Here is a 19,114-nt window from a genome sequence, read left to right as displayed (position 1 = left end):
GTGTTTTCCGGTCAAGTCTGATGGGGTGCCATGCCCTGGCCCCAAAGTCCATTTCTGGTATTCCCTTTGCTGTTCTGTTGCATGCCTCTGTGTGGTGGGGTCAGATCAGGCACAATTCCTGCACTGTGTCTCCAGTGTTGTCCAAACACTGGAAATCTCTGCTATGGATTGAGAACAGCTTCATAGAATTTTTCTGAAGTTAATTACTTTATTGACTAAGTTTAAGGCAAGGTGCCCTGGTGGCGATGTTGGGGTGGTTCAAACCCACTAGCTGCTCCTTGGCAGAAAGACAAGGCTCTCTGCTCTGGTAAAGACTTACAGCCTTGGAAACCCTATCCAGGGTTGCTGAGTGAGACTTACCTGTATAATAATGGGCTCGTGTGTTTTGTTTTTGATTTTCAGTTTAAGGCAGGGAAAGGCTGTCCTAACATATTTAAGGAAATGAATATCATTCAAAAAGTCACCGAGCTCCCACTATGCACCAGCATTACCATAGATTCTGTAAGCACACAGAGGTAGAACACATGCCACAAGGTAGAGACTAGTTCTTTAAGATCACAAAGGCATTACCATAGATTCTGTAAGCACGCAGAGGTAGAACACATGCCACAAGGGAGAGACTGGTTCTTTAAGATCACAAAGAGAGGGTGACGACACAATACTGGGAATCATGCATGGCCTAGGCAAGTTGACAAGGGGGTGGTGGTTTCAAAAAGCTCATATAAAAACAGAATCAAAAGATAATAGCATTTTCCCACAGACTTTTTGAAAAACAATTCAATCCATGACATCAAGTCAAAGTATGAATGCATCAAAACCCTCTTTTCTATCTATTACAGAACTGCAGGCCCGTCACTGTTCTTCTGGGGCAGTGTTAGGGCGGTGGCAGCGGGAACAGATGACATTTCTTGCTAACTATTGACTCTCAGGTGAGTTCCCCTCTCCCCACCGAAATGCTTTTGCATCAATAATACACACGTGGTTCAAAATGTTAAAACAACAATTAAGTTTGGCTCCCTTCCACTTTTTTTCTCCAGTCACTGGCTTCTCTCATCAGAAGCAACCACTATCAACAGTTTGAGTCCTCCCAGAGACTGGCTAGAGATGTGTACGTGCAAAGAGGTGTGCACTGTATTAACAAACATAGTTCAAGTATGTATACATACCTATATACCTAATTTATGCAAAGACCAAGTATGGAAAGAGAGGATTTCATGATAGGGAAAGGTTAGTGCAACATCACTAAATCACCCACCGAGTCAGAGGGTCTGACAACATAATTCAGCTGTACATTGCATGCTGGGATTATATACTAATGCTGGCTCCACTATTCACCAGCTCTGTGATCTAGGTCAAAGTACAGAGTTGGCTTCATTTTACTCACCTGTACAGCGACTGTAACAACAACAGTCCTCCTCCCTCATAGCACTGTGCTGAAGCACAAATACCACATCTTCACCTTACTTAATTTACCAACAAAGTTTAAGCAGGTCACCACTCTCTCCGTGAAACACTTTCTCCACTTAGCCTCCAGGACAACACACTGTTGGGTTTTTTTTCTCCGTTGCTGGCTGCTGCCTCTCAAGTCTCTTTTTTCTGGTTCCTAGCCATCTCCCTGGCCTCGTCCACATTGCCGTTGTTTCTTCTGTTTACATTAATCTTTATTCCAGTGCCCCACAAATGCCTATATTCAGTCTGGATCTCTCTCTCAACTCTAGACCCACAGAGCTCTACTACCCCATGTCTACCAGGCATCTCAATCTTAATCTTTCCTCCCCTACCTCCACCTCTTCCACTACCTTCTCATCTCAGTAACTTCTTTCCAATTGCTTAGGTCTAACACCCAGCATACTTTGGCTGGTCTCTCACATGTAATCCATGGACCAAGCCTGTTGACGCTTTCCACTTCGAATGTGGCCTGACAACCACCTATTTCACAGATGGATTATGACGAGAGCATCCTAACTGGTCTCTCTGCTTCTATCCTTGACCTCCTTCTATTCGCAACACAGGATGACCCTTCTAAGGTATAAATCAGATATCACCCTCAGATCAAAACCCACCAAGAGCTTCTCATTCCACTCAGAATAAGTCCAAACCCTTACAATGGCCTACACTTACTTCCCCCTACCTGTCTGACCTTAGGCTATCCAGTCAGATTGGCCGTTCGAAGGTTCTTCTGTCTCAGAGCCTCTGCACATGCTAGTCTAGCTGCCTGTACCACTCTTCCCACCATCAAAACAGGGTTTGTCCCTCATCCCCCTTCACATCTTGGCTCAAATGTAATCTCGATAAGGTCTTCCCGTGTCACTTGAAATCGCTATCTCCCTCTAACTGGTACCTCCTACTGGGCTCAATTAGCTTCCTCTTGAACCCCCCGACATTTATTACACATCTGACACGCTAGATATCTTACTTTTTAATTTTGTTTGCATGCCCATACCTACTTCACCTCTCCTACGCAACTGGGCAGGGAACATAGGCGCTGCGATGGCACGGTTACCCCTGCTGCACCGCTGTGCCTAGCTCCCAGGGCGGCACCGGCCAGTGAGCCACGGAGCTCATCCCATGGACTTCCATCAGCACCCCAACATATTTTGCCGACTGTCAACAATTTGGGTACTTTGGGAAGCTGTATTGCATTTTTATGTCACAAAGGGACATATGTGCAATATCACTGGCTTGGTTTATTTAAAATTCTGAATAAACTAGTGAAATAGCTTCATAAGTATGAAGGGGCTTCAAAAGTTCATAGGAAAATGGAAGGAACAGAAAATGGAATTTCCCCACCAAGTTTGTTAAGCCACTTCTATTTCATTTACTTCTTGTGGTATGCGCTCCGGCAGACTCAGGAAGGGAGCTGTACTGTAGAGAGAGAATAGGAACTCAGTCTTACTGTGCCAGGGGTCAAGAGGCCCCCCTCACTCAAGACTCTGAAAACATGCTTCATGTGGGCACTTATTTTGAGCATAAAAAAGCCTCAACTTTAGCTCTACTGTTTACTCCTCACTGGACGAAGGGCACACAGCTGAGTGCCTGAATGTTCACCTGAGTGCCACCAGGGAAGAATGCCCCATATTACTAATGAAAATAGCAGCAGTATTTACACTGCTAAATTGTTTCACAATAATTAATTAGCAAAATGACATGACAAACGCTATCTACATACTCTCATTTTAATAAATGATCATGAACTAAGACTTAATAAGAATGGAATCAGTCTAGATCTTACCTAATTAGAGAACATTTCTGTATTAGAATACAGTATTGAAACTCAATAATGATTTCCAGTGGACAAGTTTCCACAGCGTGATTTAACAAAAATCTTTCAAAGCTATTTAAAGTTTAGGAAATATAAGTTTGTGACTCAATACTTCCTCCTTGGAGCATGTCTTTAATTTTAATTCACATCGAAGGTCCAATTTAAAGCAGAATGTGTCAACTGATTAACTCTGGTTCAGAGTTTCTGTCATACGTGTCTGTCCTGCTGGCAGAAAAGTTAAATGTAAGGGTGGAGATGTAGTTTTTTCAGAACTTTTTAAGTTAAAAAATTTACCTAATGATTATGAGCCAATAGATACCAAATGAACTATTTATGAAAAGAAACTCCTTTTTTGGGTTACAGACATTTAAATAATCTATATTTGTAGGGTGATATCTTGGCGATTGCTTTACTATCAATATAGAGAAGTAATAACCTGGTAGATAGCATTACCTATGAAAGGTCCACCCCGTCTGCTATTCTTGCTGAAAGCTCTTCATGCACCAGTAAACTCAGTAAATATCACAAGATAAAGCAGAAGCCGACCACGCCACGGATTTACTCCTAATGTCTCCTCAAAGTGCAGCCCGATGCAACGATTACAAATGATTTTCTTCTAATGTCATTTTACATAACCCTTTTTTCTGCATGAGTAGTTAGTGCGGAATGAATGAATGAATGCCATTAAAACAGTTAATCATTATCTGGGACACTGGCCTTACTCCCTTCACAGCGAAGAATCTCCATGACAAAGGCCAAGAGATCAAAAAACACCAGAGCTGCCTCAGTGTCCTGTTTTGAACAGTAATTTTTTATGCAAATGAACCTGCTGGGCATCCCCCTCTGTGACCTTGAGCTGCCCTTATCTAAACTGACTTTGATCCAATGAGGGCTTGCATCTACTTTGAAGCTCATTATTATATAGTATATGCAATCAATTTCACTAATTAAAGGGAATTTTCTACTCTCATGAATGCAAAATGGATGTATTTTTATAATCATATATACGCTTAAGACTAGGCTATATGTTTTTATTTATTAATGCAATTTGTTATTTGAACATATACTAAAAGCAAATATATTACATACAGAGGTAAATGACAACCAAATTAACACTGGGTAAACTTCCTTCCGGTCTTCCCGAACAGGTCACATTTGTATACACGCCTCGTAAAGCAGGATGATTTTCATGCTGGTGAACAAGCTTTCTCCTTCAAAATATTTCCAATGTATGCTTTCACGAACGCATCAACAGTACAAACCTCCCTCTGATGTTCACAGATTTAAAACCTAACCAAACCAAAGCCAAAGTCCTTCCACAAAAGTGACCTCATGTCATGACAAGTCCGTAAGGCTTGCTAATATACCGCCAATAACTGGTTCTAACTAATACAAAAGGTTAAATTTAAAATCATAGTTTCCGTTTGAAGACACGGTTAACTTTTACTGGCCAGTCTGTAAATCAGGTATCTTTGGCCTACAAAGGGGGAGCGTCTCTTCTTTGGCAGAAAGGAAGCAAGGGAAGGCGGAGCAAGGTGACTTCTTTTCCTGTGCTTTTGCTTCCACTAGAAGGAAATGCCATCGGAAACGGAACCCATGCATCACCAAGCCTAGCGTGATGGAGGGAAGGCCCTTCAAAGTCGGCCATGTAGTGTGACAGTGAGCTGCACCAGAGAAGGCAGAGCGATGGTCCTGCAGTGCCAAGAGTGCGACGGCTGGCACCCTTTGCTCACTGGACAGTGCTTCCTGGAGCAGATGCCACACCTGGGGACCTGAGCCCCAGGCCTTTCCCGAGCCAGGCTGTGGACCAAGGTTCCAAAATGATTTCCAAAACAGTGCTTCCTTTAGGAAGTATTTCCAGCTTTTCATTTTATTGAGAGGGGGGAAAAATTGAACTGTACTCCAGTGGACAGACACTGCTACTTGACATCCTAACTATGCCACTAAAAGTATATGCATAAGGATACGCATATGATATTCTTTACGTTTTTAAAAACAATAACAACAAAACCCCAACTCTGTCATGTACCCAACAGCTCCCAAGCCATCGGGTAATTCCTTAATTAGGCTGATTTCTGAAACATGTATTATGTACACAACAGACCGGAACGTCTCCTTTGGAGCATTTTCTAGTCTATCGGGTGATTACATCATTAAGCCACACATGCGACGTAGAAAAAAATCCTTATGAAAATTCATGAAAAAAAAAAAAAGTACAGTACATCATTAGCATGCAGCAGACGTGTATGCTTTTGATATTTTGTCTGTTAAAAAAAATACATGAAATAATTAATCCAGGTCATGAAAACACGAGAAAGGTATCAGACAGTGCTGAAAAGGAAAATTGCAAAAAAATTGCAGCTTTTAGTTTGGCTGAGAGTAATTTGCTTTATTGGAAAATGAATTCTTTTTTTTTTCCCCCTTTTTTCCCCCGACTTCTGGAAAATGAATTCTTAATCAGTGTTGGGCTGAATTGCAGCCGAATAAAACTGTGTTGCTTTATTGATTTGGTATTGTTTTATACACATATAACTTCTTTCCCGTCTTTCTTTTGGATAGCCTTCAGTTTTACAAACCAGTGGGTTGAAGGTGCCAAATGACCAGTGGTAAAATCACTAATTATTCGAGTTCTTCCACTACTGATGTTGGTATGCTTATGTCTTCGTTTATGTAATCCCGAGTTTAAAGGATTGCATGCGGGTTCCTCTTTTTAATAAGTCAAACCTATGCAAAAGTAACCTAAGTAGATATAAATTGCTGGTTTAAGTCGTAGTGGTGGTGGGATTATATATTCACAACATTGAGTACTGGGCAAAATCCGAAAGATTATAATTTGAAGACTAAAATAAATTAAGCATATGCTTGAGGATCTCCCTCCAAAAAACCCCCCAAAACAGAACCAACACACACACATACACACACACCCCTCACTGGAAAAAGAAAACCCGAGCGAGCAGAGGACAATGAACATATATGCAAGGCAGCAGGGATCACAGTCCGGTGGTTCACTCCCTGAATGCTCCAAATCTTCATGGCTTAAAAAGCATCCCAATTTTCTCCAAAGGTAGTGGCACTTACTCACTGGGCCATAGCTAATTTTACATGGAATGCAAAAATGTTAGTTTAAGTTTAATTTACCACCCTATTTAAATATTTCCAATGTAGCTTTCAAACTGCAGGGCTAGCCCTCCGTCTATTTTAATTTTAAAGTAAGTTAGCAAAGGCTTCCTTCGTAATCCCCAGAGACTACCTACATAGTGACACAAACGCACAAATTCATGACAGCAACATAAATGCTCTCCTGAAGTAATGTGCAACATTAAGTGAAAACCGTTTCCTGGAAAGATATTATAGGTATCTATATTTTATTTGCCATCTTAAACATATCTGGGTCTTTATGGCCTTATTTTAAAAATGTATTTCCTTTTTATATTTCCTGGTGCAAATGGACTGCATAAATAAGCAATGTGCTATGAGGCTTCAGACCAGCCGATAAAACCTTTCAATTTTCATGCCAGCTTCTTCTTTTGTAATTCAAATCTGCCTGGGAACTGGCAGCTCTGAAAACTGAAACAAGCACTGCCACAAATACCTTGTAATGCTATCGACCTTGTCTGCCCATGCAGTGAGAAAGGGGGATGCGCATGTGTCTGCAGCCATCCAGATAACACAACTCATTTTTTTGGGGTGTGGGGGTGGGGATAACAGAAGCCAGGCCCAGCCTGTGCACCAAAAGCAGTCATTACCAGGCGAGCTGGAGAATAAGTCTCTTCAAAACACGCAGTGCATTTAGAAACCACATACGAGGCTGAGCCACGGCTGCCATTACCAATTTTAATTTAGCTCCTTCAGTTTGCCAGCCAGATAAACTCTTTAGTGCTGTTTTTTAATCTATTTGCCACATTTTATGTTTAAGATTATAGTAATATGGACAGGAGAAGGAATCACTTTTAGGGGAAATAAAGAACTAGATCCGCTTATCGGCGCCCATCAGAAAGTTCATTAATCAGCCAGGCTTTGTGCCCTCTAAATTGAAAGGTTAAATAATCCTCTCAGGAATATTTCTCGGCCCCTCCACCAATTGTCCGGAGAGAAGCTGCCATTCATAGCATGCGGGATCGGTGACAGGGTATCTTACCACTGTTTGGACCCCAAACAATGATGGACAAATGGCCTGGTTTACAAAGAAACCTTTTAGTCCACGGATGGAGGAGGACCACAAGCTTTGATGCTGGGTGGAAGGATGAGGAGGGCGTGGAGGGAGGGTGTGGGGGAAGGGACGGGAAAGAACACATACATGGATATTTGGTCTGAATGTTTATTAGAGTGGACTATAAAACAGAAACCACATTACTGTATATCTTCTGACTATGTGACATGCTTAGTATATTCAAATCTCCTTATATATTTTACACACAATTGTCCATAAGCCTCCATTAAAAAACTGGAGAAGATCTATTCTGTTTATTAGCTAATACACAGGGGATCCAAACAAACCCTAAGCTTTTCATTTTTACCCTAACTCTACATGACTGAAAGCCCAGAGCAGCTCCTCCATCCTGCTCATTCTCCTGAAACCCTCTTCCACACCAGTCACAAAAGCAGGGGATTCCATGGACGAGGGAAAGCCAGGCTCCCTTTCTTTTCTTTTACTGTATGAGCACATCTCCACGCTGGTCTCAAAATAAGGAGCAAACATGGAACAGGAAGGCTCTTGAGAAGAAAGCAAATCACATGCACTGACAAAGTGCTTAATTTTGTGCCCCCCCCCTCCCCTTTTTTTGCTGGACCCATAGGAGACTGTGACTAAGGGGCTATGCCAGAAGCCTGTGGTACAAATCAGGCTGGTTTCTGCCATCTGTCATGTGAAGGCATGGACTGCTTCTACCTGAAGTGCAAAGAATTGATGTGCTAATTTGTTTCATTCACCACCAGATTAATATAAACATAAACCTTCTACCCTCAGTAGAAAAGTTTAAAGAAAAAAAATTAGGGGTAGAGTGGATGGGTGAATTTGATTTCATATTATCCTCATTATTTACAGGGGAAGCAACGATTTACATCATTTCATTTGCTTGTGAGTAGGTAACTAGATTCAGGTGATACAGATGTTTTCACTGAAGAATTATACATTAGCTTGGTACCTATTTTTCAAAATGATATATCTTCTATGGTGCTTGTTTTACATAAAATCATTTTCACTAGAAAAAGAAAATGGCCCAAATACTTTTGCTATCTAACTTTATTATTATAATGACTTTCAGATAAACTCAATGTAAGTTTTTAGGCAAATAAATAATTCACGTTGGCTAAATGTAAAGTTCTTAACCTGTATTTCTTGGAAAGAACAAGTATAAATAATAGAAAATGAAAGCTGAGAGGAATGATTATGGTTAACAAAGGGTACTGTGAGTATTTTTAATAAAACCATAAGAGAAAACATTTTGGGGGAACTCAGCATAAAGAAGTTATTATGAACCCTTTTATGTTGGAGAAAAAAGTAGTCCTCTCAAAAGACATGTGATCTGAGTCTAGACATCAGTCCAGAGGCCACGTTTCGTGGTGGTACTGTGTCCATGGGTTTCCTCTATCACAGTTCACACGTTGCCTCACCCTGGGTTCAGAATATTTACCATCTCATTCAAGAATCCGTCGAGGAATTATCGCCATTTTTCAAATGAAGATGCCGAGGATCTTTAACATGAAATATTACAGCTAGTAAGTCAAAGAGCCAGAATCTCAACAACAAAAATTGGACCCTAAAGCTGGCATTCTTTGCTTTCTATTGTGATACAAACCATTCCTTAGGAACTTCCTCAGAAAGAGGTCTGCTCATCAGGCCCGAGTTCATAGTAAATTTCTCAAAGTTATTCAATGAGATCAGCAGGAAATGTGGAACGAGGGCAGGAGATTAAGTGTTAACAGCAATAAAGGAAAAGTGAGAGACCTGACACAGACAAAATTGAAATGTTATTTTATGTGCAAAATTAAGAAACGTCCAAAATTAAGTTCAGCCTACCAAAAAGAATGTGGGGGCAGTAAAAAAATAGATGCAAACAGACATACTGATGTTAAATGGGTATGTGTAGACAAGGACACATTACATAATTTAAAAGATAACCTTATAATCTATCCCTGATATTCAGTTCTAAGTGATTGAAATGAAAATAATCTGATAGAATAATTTAATCCCCTCAAGCCCCACTGCCAATGAGTCAAATTTGATTCACAGTGACCTTCTATAGTTTCTGAGCCTGTAAATCTTCATGGGAGCGGACAGCCTCATCTTTCTCCCAGGGAGCAGCTGTTGGGTTTGACCAATGCCTAGCCGATACCACCACGGAAAAATGCATGCAGATTATTAATATGAAGCTGTCAATACAGATTTCTGATTATTCATTTTGAATAATTCTTGTTTTTAAAATGTGATCTACCAGTGTATTGGTATATCAATTAAAGGGAAGGTCTAGTTTAGCCCAAAAGATATTAAAAATAGAATATTTTAAAGGTTTTTAAGCATGTAGCATTTTTCTTCATATAACATTTCTTGTATTTTTTTAAAAGCCACATCATTGCCAAGCTCAAAATAGATTAACAAAGAAAATACACATACAATCGTAAATAAAAATCTACGGCTACACACATAGGCGTATTTCAAACAAGGCATGTTTCAACATGTCTGTGGTCAGTGAATGGCTGCAGAAATGCACTTGTCCTTAAGCCTCGTTTGGGTGTCTAAAAAGGGGGGAGGGTTATTCAAAACAGTGGCTTCTGAGGTAAGAGAGGCCAGTGAAATTCAAGGCAGAGAAGTCAGTCAAAAAAGTTAGGTTGGCTGTTTTGGGGAGGATCCCTAAGGAGTAATCTTGGTAAGATTTTTTCCCTAAGGACACAGGATGATCACAGGAGGCTATGAGGAGGCGTTTTAAGAAAACTGCACTGGTGAGAAAAAAGGCCAGGAGAGTTGCACGGAGAAACTTTTCCCATCAGATAACAACGTACCTGCTCATTCGAGAGTGGCAAGGACTATCCTATGAGAATTTTGTTCGGAAACCTTATTCCATCCACCCTAAAGCCTTTCAGACTTCTTTTTGTTCCCCCCGATTCAAAGAACATTTTAAAGGAATGCAATCTGAGCCCCTGAGGGATAGAAAAATTGCTGTTTGGATGTGCTGTAAATCGAAGAGTGCAGAATTCTTGAGGGAAGGGGGAAAGTGTGGGAAGTACCTCTTTCAGAAGTGTGTAGACGCAGATGTAGGATATGCTAGGAAACAATAGCGTAAGCTAAAATTTGATATTGTTCAAAAAAGCGTGCTATCATTTTGTAGCAGTACTTTTTGACGGACTCTTGTATGTACAAAATCATAATTCTCATGATAAATGGGGTCGGATTAATTTTAAGTCTAAGATCTGTTGACATAAAAAAAAAATCACAAACTCTTAAGTTACCTTTAAAGGCGGTAGTTTTGAAACTTAAAACTTAATTCAACTTAAATTCATCACTGCAGCTTACCATAACCGAAAACCTACGTCACGTCAAGGCGTCAACAGGTCCTTTCAATACAGACTTTTCTTGCAGATTATTTAAATGATGAACCCAAATCCTTAAAGGTTATGGTTAATCATAACCGAGAGGAAGGGATTCTTAATAGTTACAACCTGTTAGGAATTGCTTTTTCCTCATTGTTAACATGCAGTACTACAAAAAAGCTTGGTCAATCCCGCTATCTTCAGTCCGGTCTACTTCATCTACTTTTAGTCCTGGTGGCCCAGTGACTAAGGTACCTGACTGTTAACGGAACAGTTGGCGGTTTGAACCCATCAGCTTTCTTTCCTCAGGAGAAGAATGGGGCAACCTGTTGTGGAAACCCGGGGGGCCATTCTACTCTAGCCAGAGAGCTGCTACAAGTCAGAATATCATCTCGACAGCAATGGGCAGTGTTGCTCGCAAATGCTCTATGGTAAGAAGATGAAAAGATGATGGTAAATTCAATCAGCTGGAATATGCTTAAGGACTGGTCAGGGTTACATCTTCAAAGTCCATATTCAAAATAATGACCCCAATATGCTAATTGTTCTGCTTTATGTATAGGTAGCACAGCAAAGAACAGGAATTACTTGACATTTCAGATTTTAAAACCACAATTTATTATAGGAAGTCACTGTGGAATGTAAGTGGAATGAATCCTGGAAATTTTAGGGCTACCTATTTATATTATAGTTGGGAAACTACTTCAAAGTACAGTGTTATGAGGTAAAACATGTAGTCTCCTTTGGGATTATATGAATAATGTATTTTCTTTTGAATAATGTATTTTCTTAAGGGGAAATTGCCCCTGTAATGGCATACAATTCCTTCGTTGATTAAAGGTGGACACACCTGGGGAAGGAAGAAAGGGCAATAAACATTCTAAATGTCATCTCCCATCTTTTTGTCCTCCTTAAGGGAGACATTTGTTAACAGACAAAAAATGTGAATAATCACATCTTCTTTAAGCTCATAAAACAAAGAAGCAAAACTTGGAACTTCTAAAGTAAATGTGAAAGTCCTAAATGGAACAGTCAGTGTGTCTGGCCACTAAGGGGCAGACAGAAAGCACAGACACTTTTTGTCAGATGAAAGAAAAGTTATTAATGGTAGAGATTTCAGTCCAGTTAGCTTACTATTGAGCAACATAAGATAGTAAACATATTTACTTAGAAGATGGTGAAAATACAGCATCTTCTATGTTAAAACACTTGAGTCTTTTCTAAACTGTGTGAGTACCACATACTATATGATTATTTGAAATACTTAAATCTAAATTAGCATTATTTTAATAAAGTACTAGATAATATTTAAATGTTAACCCTAAAAAAATAAAACAAACACTAAAACTATGCCATACTGATTTTCCACTTAAAATTTTTTAAAAAGTACATAAAAATACTGAAAATTATTTGTTGGGAATTGACTCTTGGAAAGGGTGTATACCCAAGATTTTTGAAAAGTAAACACCAAGTTTACCCACAATAAAGAGTATTGGTATTATTCTTCTGATAACATAAATTATATCAAAATTGCCTTATTCTATCCCATTCAAAAAATGTCTGTATATAATTTTCCAATGTCCAAGGAAACATTGTGAAAAGAAAAATAATATATGCATTTATAATTCATAATGCTCATTTCCTCCTCTTGCTCCCTTTATAGAAGCTTTAGAAAATTGCTTTTTGATGATTTGGCAAATTGTATTTATTTTTAAATGAATCTCATTTATTGAGATTGATAATTCCAGGTTTCATTTGCTTTGAAATTGCATTTTCCAATTGCTTCCAATGATAAGTTCTGGCAAAATGTGGTCATGCTAGTGAAATAAAGATTTATTTTTTTAAAAATTGGTTGACCTATTCTGTAAATATAGTGATTATCTTTTACATTAAATTCAAAACATGAAGTTAAAAGAATTACCAGCATAATTTTGACACTAAATTCACATACACTTTTCATTTGAAAATCCGAAGAATTGTTACTGTCCAAATGCACTTTATATCTATCTATTATCATGGGTGGAGGATTAGAAAACAAGCCTTCTATTGATAATTCAAAAAGTTTCAGTTGTTCAAAGACAAGTAATGCTACAGATAAAGTAGTCTGATTTCTCTTGCAGCGCAACGATAGGAAGATGGCCCCGAGGTCCTAGGAAACAGTGATCTACCTTCTGAGTTACCAGGGGGAGTACCTTCAACTTAGTAATGTTTTAGTACTTGGGGCATTTTAAATAAAAACGGAATCTGAAAATCAGGCAGAAATGTAATTTTTGATAGCAACACATAGTTGATCAAAAATACTGAAGTAGCAATACCAGGTATGGAAAAAACAAAAAAGAATTTAGTCAAGAATATTCTTGGCTCCTAAGGGAGTTGGCAAAGTGAATTTAAAACACCAAAACAAAAGCAAAAAAATGCTTCTGTAAAGTGTTGTTTATGATGATCTGTTTGACAAGCCTCCAAAAATGATACAAAGACCTAGTTAGGTCGCATTCTATTTCGGAGATATTTAATGTTTTAAAATACAACATGCAACTAGTTCTATAAAATAAAGACAAAAAGATAGATCTTTCACTTGGCTCTACACTAAGTGGATGGATGGGTTCTTGCGGGGTTTGCAGTTCTGCTTATGCAGCCAAGGTGCTCTCAGAAAGGTAGCTAGGATTCCCCATATATATCCAATGAAGAGAGAGAGAGAGTTATCTTTTCCTTTGGAACCGAAAAGGTTCTGGCTCGGGACTGACTTTTTGAAACTCTTTGATATCCCATTTTAAGTTGCTTTATAGGAAAACAAATTCCATTTTAGCTATAGGCAGTTAGAAAATTGTTACATCCCACCTTACAGCAAGCACAATCCCAGGATAAAGACTTTTTTTGGGGGGTGGGGGTGGGGGTGGGGGTATAGCCATAGCATCAAAACTACCAGATCTACTTTCCTACTCCTTCCTGCTGGACTATGCAACATGGCTCTACAGTTAAATGAACACCTGCTGGTATTTAGGATTTCCCATCTTCTGCCATGGCATGGCACACTTTAGGCAGCAGTACTATCATTTAGTGTAAAACTCTCCTTTCTATACTACGGAAATCCAAGAACTATCTCTTAAATTGATGTGCCCAAGGGAGAAGAGGGGACTCCACAGCAAAAGGAAGTGAGATCGTGTGAAGGATGGTCCGTAACACAGAGCATGTCATTCTCTCACCTGCGACAGCACTGACTACAGCAGATGGGGAACTCTGACAGCCAGAAGCCAAGACTTGTCCATGCCAGGAAGGAGCGTTAGGAAAGCCATTGTTCTCCACATTTCACAGTGAATAGCTCTGACTTTTTGAAGTGTGAATTCTAGGCATTCCACACACTTAAAGAAACATATGAAACTTAACTTTTCTAAAAAGTTACATTTGCTTTCTGTTTAAGTTTTCACTTAAACAAAAACAGCTGCAGGATATAGCAGGGTATACCATGCTTTAACACAGCACACAAAGAAATCTAAGCGCAAAATTAAACATAGAAGATGTATTGTCCTTTCTGGCTCTTAGCACGTACAGCCCCAAACAGCACACTCCTGGTTACTTTCTAAAGTAAGTAGATTACAAACCGTCCAAAGCATGTCAAATTACAGCCTCTACTAGTGAAAAAATGTGTTGTGCAGCTTTGTTAGTGGCCATTTTTGCCCTAGGATTTCTAAAATAAATAGGACTAGAAATGGCAGGGTATGGGGAAAGGGACTTTCCTTCTTGAATAATTAAAAAGGGAAACATTTATCTGGAATGAATTATTTGAAAGGTAAAAAGAGTTTCAGGGCCAAGCTTTACCAAAATCTGAAAATATATAGAAATTAAGATACAAAAACAGTGTTGTACTGCTAAAGGTCTTTCGAACTTAAAAAAACACTTTTCGAAGAAGTGAAATACTTCTAATTGTTTGGGCACAATTATTTAATTGATGAATACAAATCTTAATTTTTCTTTTTCTCCAGTTGCCTCTAAATCAATAATCTAAAAGTATCTAATATAACTTTATAATCATTACGATTTATAAAGGAAAAGTTATATAGTTGTCATAATATATGCTATATGTCACATAAAAAGGTAAATGTAATTTTAGAGTTTTATTAGCTTGTATCCTTTCAGAATAGTGGATTAGTTTTTAATAAGGTAGTAAAGTTTAGTCAAAAGTTAACTTGAAATCTATTCTACTAAGCTATAAGGACTTACGAGTGTTTTATTATCTTATGAAATTGCTTACAGTGAGTTTTTCCCTATAGCCATTTTCTTATTTAAGAATGTGCTTTAAGAGAATTTTGATTTGAAGCACTTTACTAGTCCCCTTTGACTTAAAATAGTATGCGACTTCATCTCCTTCCTTAAGTGTTTAAACTATAGCATTTGAAAAATGATTCGTGGACAGATCATAATTAGTAGTTGCTAAAATGTAAGTTGCTCTGTAAATGACTTACGAGGCTTACTGGTTGGGAGGCAAATAAAAGCGGTTGAAAAATTCCCCAATGTAAACATTTGCAAACTGGATATATTAATCAAATTTCCCCTCCAAAAGAAACACAGTTCACTTTGGATAAATAATGATCACTTTGTGTTTAGGAAAAGAAATGGATCAATAATTAAGTTTAGACAGTTCTGGAGTTTTAAGCAGACTAGTTTAAATGATTACACAGTCGCAATGCTAACGGAGGCTTCGTGGCTTGGCCACTGCTCTGATGGATGCCACATTCAATCAGGTGTGAGCGCTGCTACGAGTCAATAGATGGCAGCCCATCGCCGAGTAAACAGCTGAAGATGAAGGAGCCTCACCCTGCAGCTGGGCCTTACCCAAGATTTGCTACTGCATTTGGATATTTCCTCTACACCTCGACTGTAATTTCCATATTTAACGGTTTTATTTTAGATGAACCGACAAATAAAATAAGCATGCATGTTTATAAATATACCAATTTCACATTTATACTCACACAGTACATTAATTTAAATTCGATAATAAATTTTAAGTCACTTCAATATTAATTTTGAGAAATTAACCGGGATGCCAGGTTGAGATAAATTTTTCAAAATAAATTTGTTACAACTATAGCTAGAATATATGGTAATTCCCCTAAAGAAAATTCATTTGGTTTCTTATTTTAATTTTCCTAGATATCATTTTTATATAGCTTATATTTCTAAAAAGTTAAAATATTCAAATAATTTTTAAAATATTTTTATTATTTTACACTAATTTTTATCCCGTTTGATAAAAAAAAACCACAGGGGCAAATAATGAAAATAGTGGCTTTAAGATAGTAATACCCATGTTTTAAGTTTTCAAGACTAGAGTTCTCTAAATTAGGGAAGAAGGGAAAATAAATGCATTATGACGTCTAAGATATTATTAAATAAAAAAAGATGTGGAAATCGATGGATATGCAGCTTAAAACAATGATCTTGAAAAGTATGAGATGATTAAATTTCAAATAAATTCAGCTGCAAAGATGTTACCCTAGCATGTGATAAAAAAAAATTGCTACCAAAGCACAGCGACAGAGTGAATCCTTATGGGTAAGATGTGTAATTACCTCTCTCTACACATAATAACATACGAATGCATACAAACATATTTCTATAAACTGAAGCTGTTACCAAGATTTTTTAAGAGTATGGAAGGAATTGCCGCTTTCTACTAGGAATTGTCAAACGGGGTGGGGAAGGAGGGGGAAAATAGGCAACTGATATTAAGGGCTGAGGTGGAGCGCAAATGTTTTGAGAATGATGAGGGCAGCGAATGTACATAAGTGCTTGACACAATGGATGAGTGTATGGATTGTGATGCAAATTGTACGAGCCCCCAATAAAATAATTAAAAAGAAAAAGAATTGTCAAATGAATTAAAGTAATAACAAAATAAAGCAAAACCATGTAATGTTCTTTCCTCTGGGCCGCTGACAGACCGGTGAGTCTTGAGTTGGCTTATTGGCTTGCTTTTCTTTCGAGAAGTGTGAGTCATGTTTTAGAAAAACTTTTGTTTTTCTACTTTACTACCCATCTTCCTGTGAATAAAATTTTAACACCCTAAACTTTAAGGAACAGCTTTTAATTACATTATATTATTTACAAATATTTGTTATTATATCTTAAACATGTTGAGTATGTTAACAGAAATGACCAATGGGGCTATAAAGAATCATCAAAGCAACATTTCATTAGTAACATAAAAAGCAAACGGACTTCATGATATTGGTCGTTAGCCAAATAAAGTCTATAGCAAACTACGTCTTATGATTCTTTCCACTTAGCCTAAAAATCACACACACAGAAAGAAAAGCAGAAAACGGAATAGCTTGAATGGCTACTACAATATGTAGTTATTTATACATATTGCATAATAAGCCAAGAGGGGGTTTAAGGTTATGACAGTTGAATTGTTCTTTAAGAAAGATATATTAGGTTCTTCCAAGCGTCATTTAAAATATATAATATTTCACTAGAATCAGGAAAATGTAGATTGGAAGACACTGGAGATTTTATGCTTGCGGGCTGTCGATGATGCAACATTTGGAAGATATTGGATGACTACTATTTTTTCAGGGCCCCTGGCATGCTCCCCTCCACCTCCCCCTCAATTCAGTGGACTGGGAAGACTGAGAACTACTATGATGTAATCATTCAATGATGTGAATAATCAAAGCAATCAAAACCTTTTAAGAACAGGAAGGCAGAGGGTAGAGTATCAGGGGTGGGAGAAGAGAAAAACCTTATTACTGCTTTCTCCGTAAAAAAACCCTTCAGATGTTTATTATCTTCCAGCAGGAGATGCTTGTCTCTATTTTATGGTCTGCAGTTCAGAGAAGGGTAAATAGGCTGGGTCTTGGGGAAAATAAAAAAGGTGTTTCTACTCACTGTTAGGTGATACTGCCTCCAGATTTCTGGGCAAGCCTGGAAAATAAAAATATTGATCAGCTGGGAGCATGAAACAAGGTACTTTACAGCCTGTTGGTTTTGGCATAACCCAGCATCCACCGGTGTCGGTCACAGGAAAATAAGAAGCTTAACAGAAAGGGTCTGCATTTCAGCTTCAAAAACCTGGCTAGACAGTTTAATTGAATTTTACACTGGTTTAACACACTCCCTGCCATTGTCAGAGAGCCAGGAACAAAGTTTTCGCTCCCTTTTTTTCTTTTCAGTCAGGTTAAAAGTTTTCGGCACTAAGATGTGATTAAGAGCCATAACTTAGCTGAACTGACAAATGAACAGCAGTAGTGAAAAGCAATAAAAGTCACCAAATACACCTTTTTAAAAAGAACCTTTTGATGGTACGGCAGAAAACAAGTGACCAGCACCTGCTTTCCAAGGAAAACCTGACCCCCCATGGAAAACACATGCCCTCAGGTCGGTAGCCGCCTTTCACCTCATCGCTCGATGAGTGTGCCTGGACATAGAGTAACAAGAGAATTCAAAACAAAACCAACCCAAGAAATGAAAGGCTATTCCTCACCACGGCCTTTTCTCTTAAAAGTTGAGGCCTTTCCAGCTTTACGTTTGTAATGAAAATAACCTGCAGGGACTTGGCAAAATTCAATACTTTGGCAAAAGGCGGACCTACTGACACCAAAACAGGTGACAACAAACAACTGAGCAGTTACGAGGCGGTGTCTCCCACAGCCAGGTCTTTGTTAAAACTACGCTTCTTCAACACCAGCTCTCCATGTAGTCCATTTATTATCTTCTCAGAAAAAAGAACTGCTGACAACAGAAAGTGCTGCTTTTATAAGACAACTATATTTTATCACAGGTGTAAAAAAATTAAACCATCAAGTTAAGCAGTTCTGAAGTGAATGTGAACCTATTTGTGCTTTATTAAACAATATTTATGTATTCCCTATGTGTACAAACACACACCATATAGGCATGCTTAAAATTAGCGTAGTCAAGTCTAGCTTTTAAATCTTTACAGTCTTTGCTATATACTTCTAAAATAACTCCTAACCGGATATGTCACTCTTTTATCTACTTTTCAGGGACTTGAGAAAACTCACAAAGAGAATTTACGCATCCCAAAAGTATTACAGGCATGGCAATAACTCAGAAAATAACTTTTCAATGGCAAAATCCCTAGTGATTATACCATCATAAGTGATTAGAGAAAAAGAGTAGATATGCTCTGATATGCTGAAAACCTTATTCAGTAAGCATTTTAAGCTTTAGAATCCTACGTAAGTGTCTATAAAAAGGTGTGTACATTATTACTCTCTAGTGGGCAGCTTTTCAATTTTAATATTATATTCATGGAAACTAAAGCATCTGATTAAAAAACCACATATATACAATTACTTC

At 38.2% G+C, this 19,114-nt stretch overlaps 1 protein-coding gene across 3 annotated transcripts in view; it reads right to left on the bottom strand.

The window, feature by feature from the left end:
• The window catches only part of ZCCHC7 (zinc finger CCHC-type containing 7), a 210,460-nt gene that overhangs the window by 14,515 nt on the left and 176,831 nt on the right, over nucleotides 1-19,114 (bottom strand). For all 3 annotated transcript variants that reach the window (XM_004711088.2, XM_045296633.1, XM_045296634.1), the window contains exon 6: nucleotides 17,681-17,716. In XM_004711088.2, coding sequence (XP_004711145.1) covers nucleotides 17,681-17,716 — 36 coding nt within the window. The remainder of the gene's footprint in view (nucleotides 1-17,680; nucleotides 17,717-19,114) is intronic.

The sequence above is a fragment of the Echinops telfairi genome, unplaced genomic scaffold (assembly GCF_000313985.2).
Source record: "Echinops telfairi isolate 266 unplaced genomic scaffold, ASM31398v2 ScPeMD7_7410;HRSCAF=8448, whole genome shotgun sequence".
Classification (NCBI taxonomy): Eukaryota; Metazoa; Chordata; class Mammalia; order Afrosoricida; family Tenrecidae; genus Echinops; species Echinops telfairi.
The sequence above is the reverse complement of the archived record's forward strand: the minus strand, read 5'-3'. Positions and strand labels throughout refer to the sequence as shown.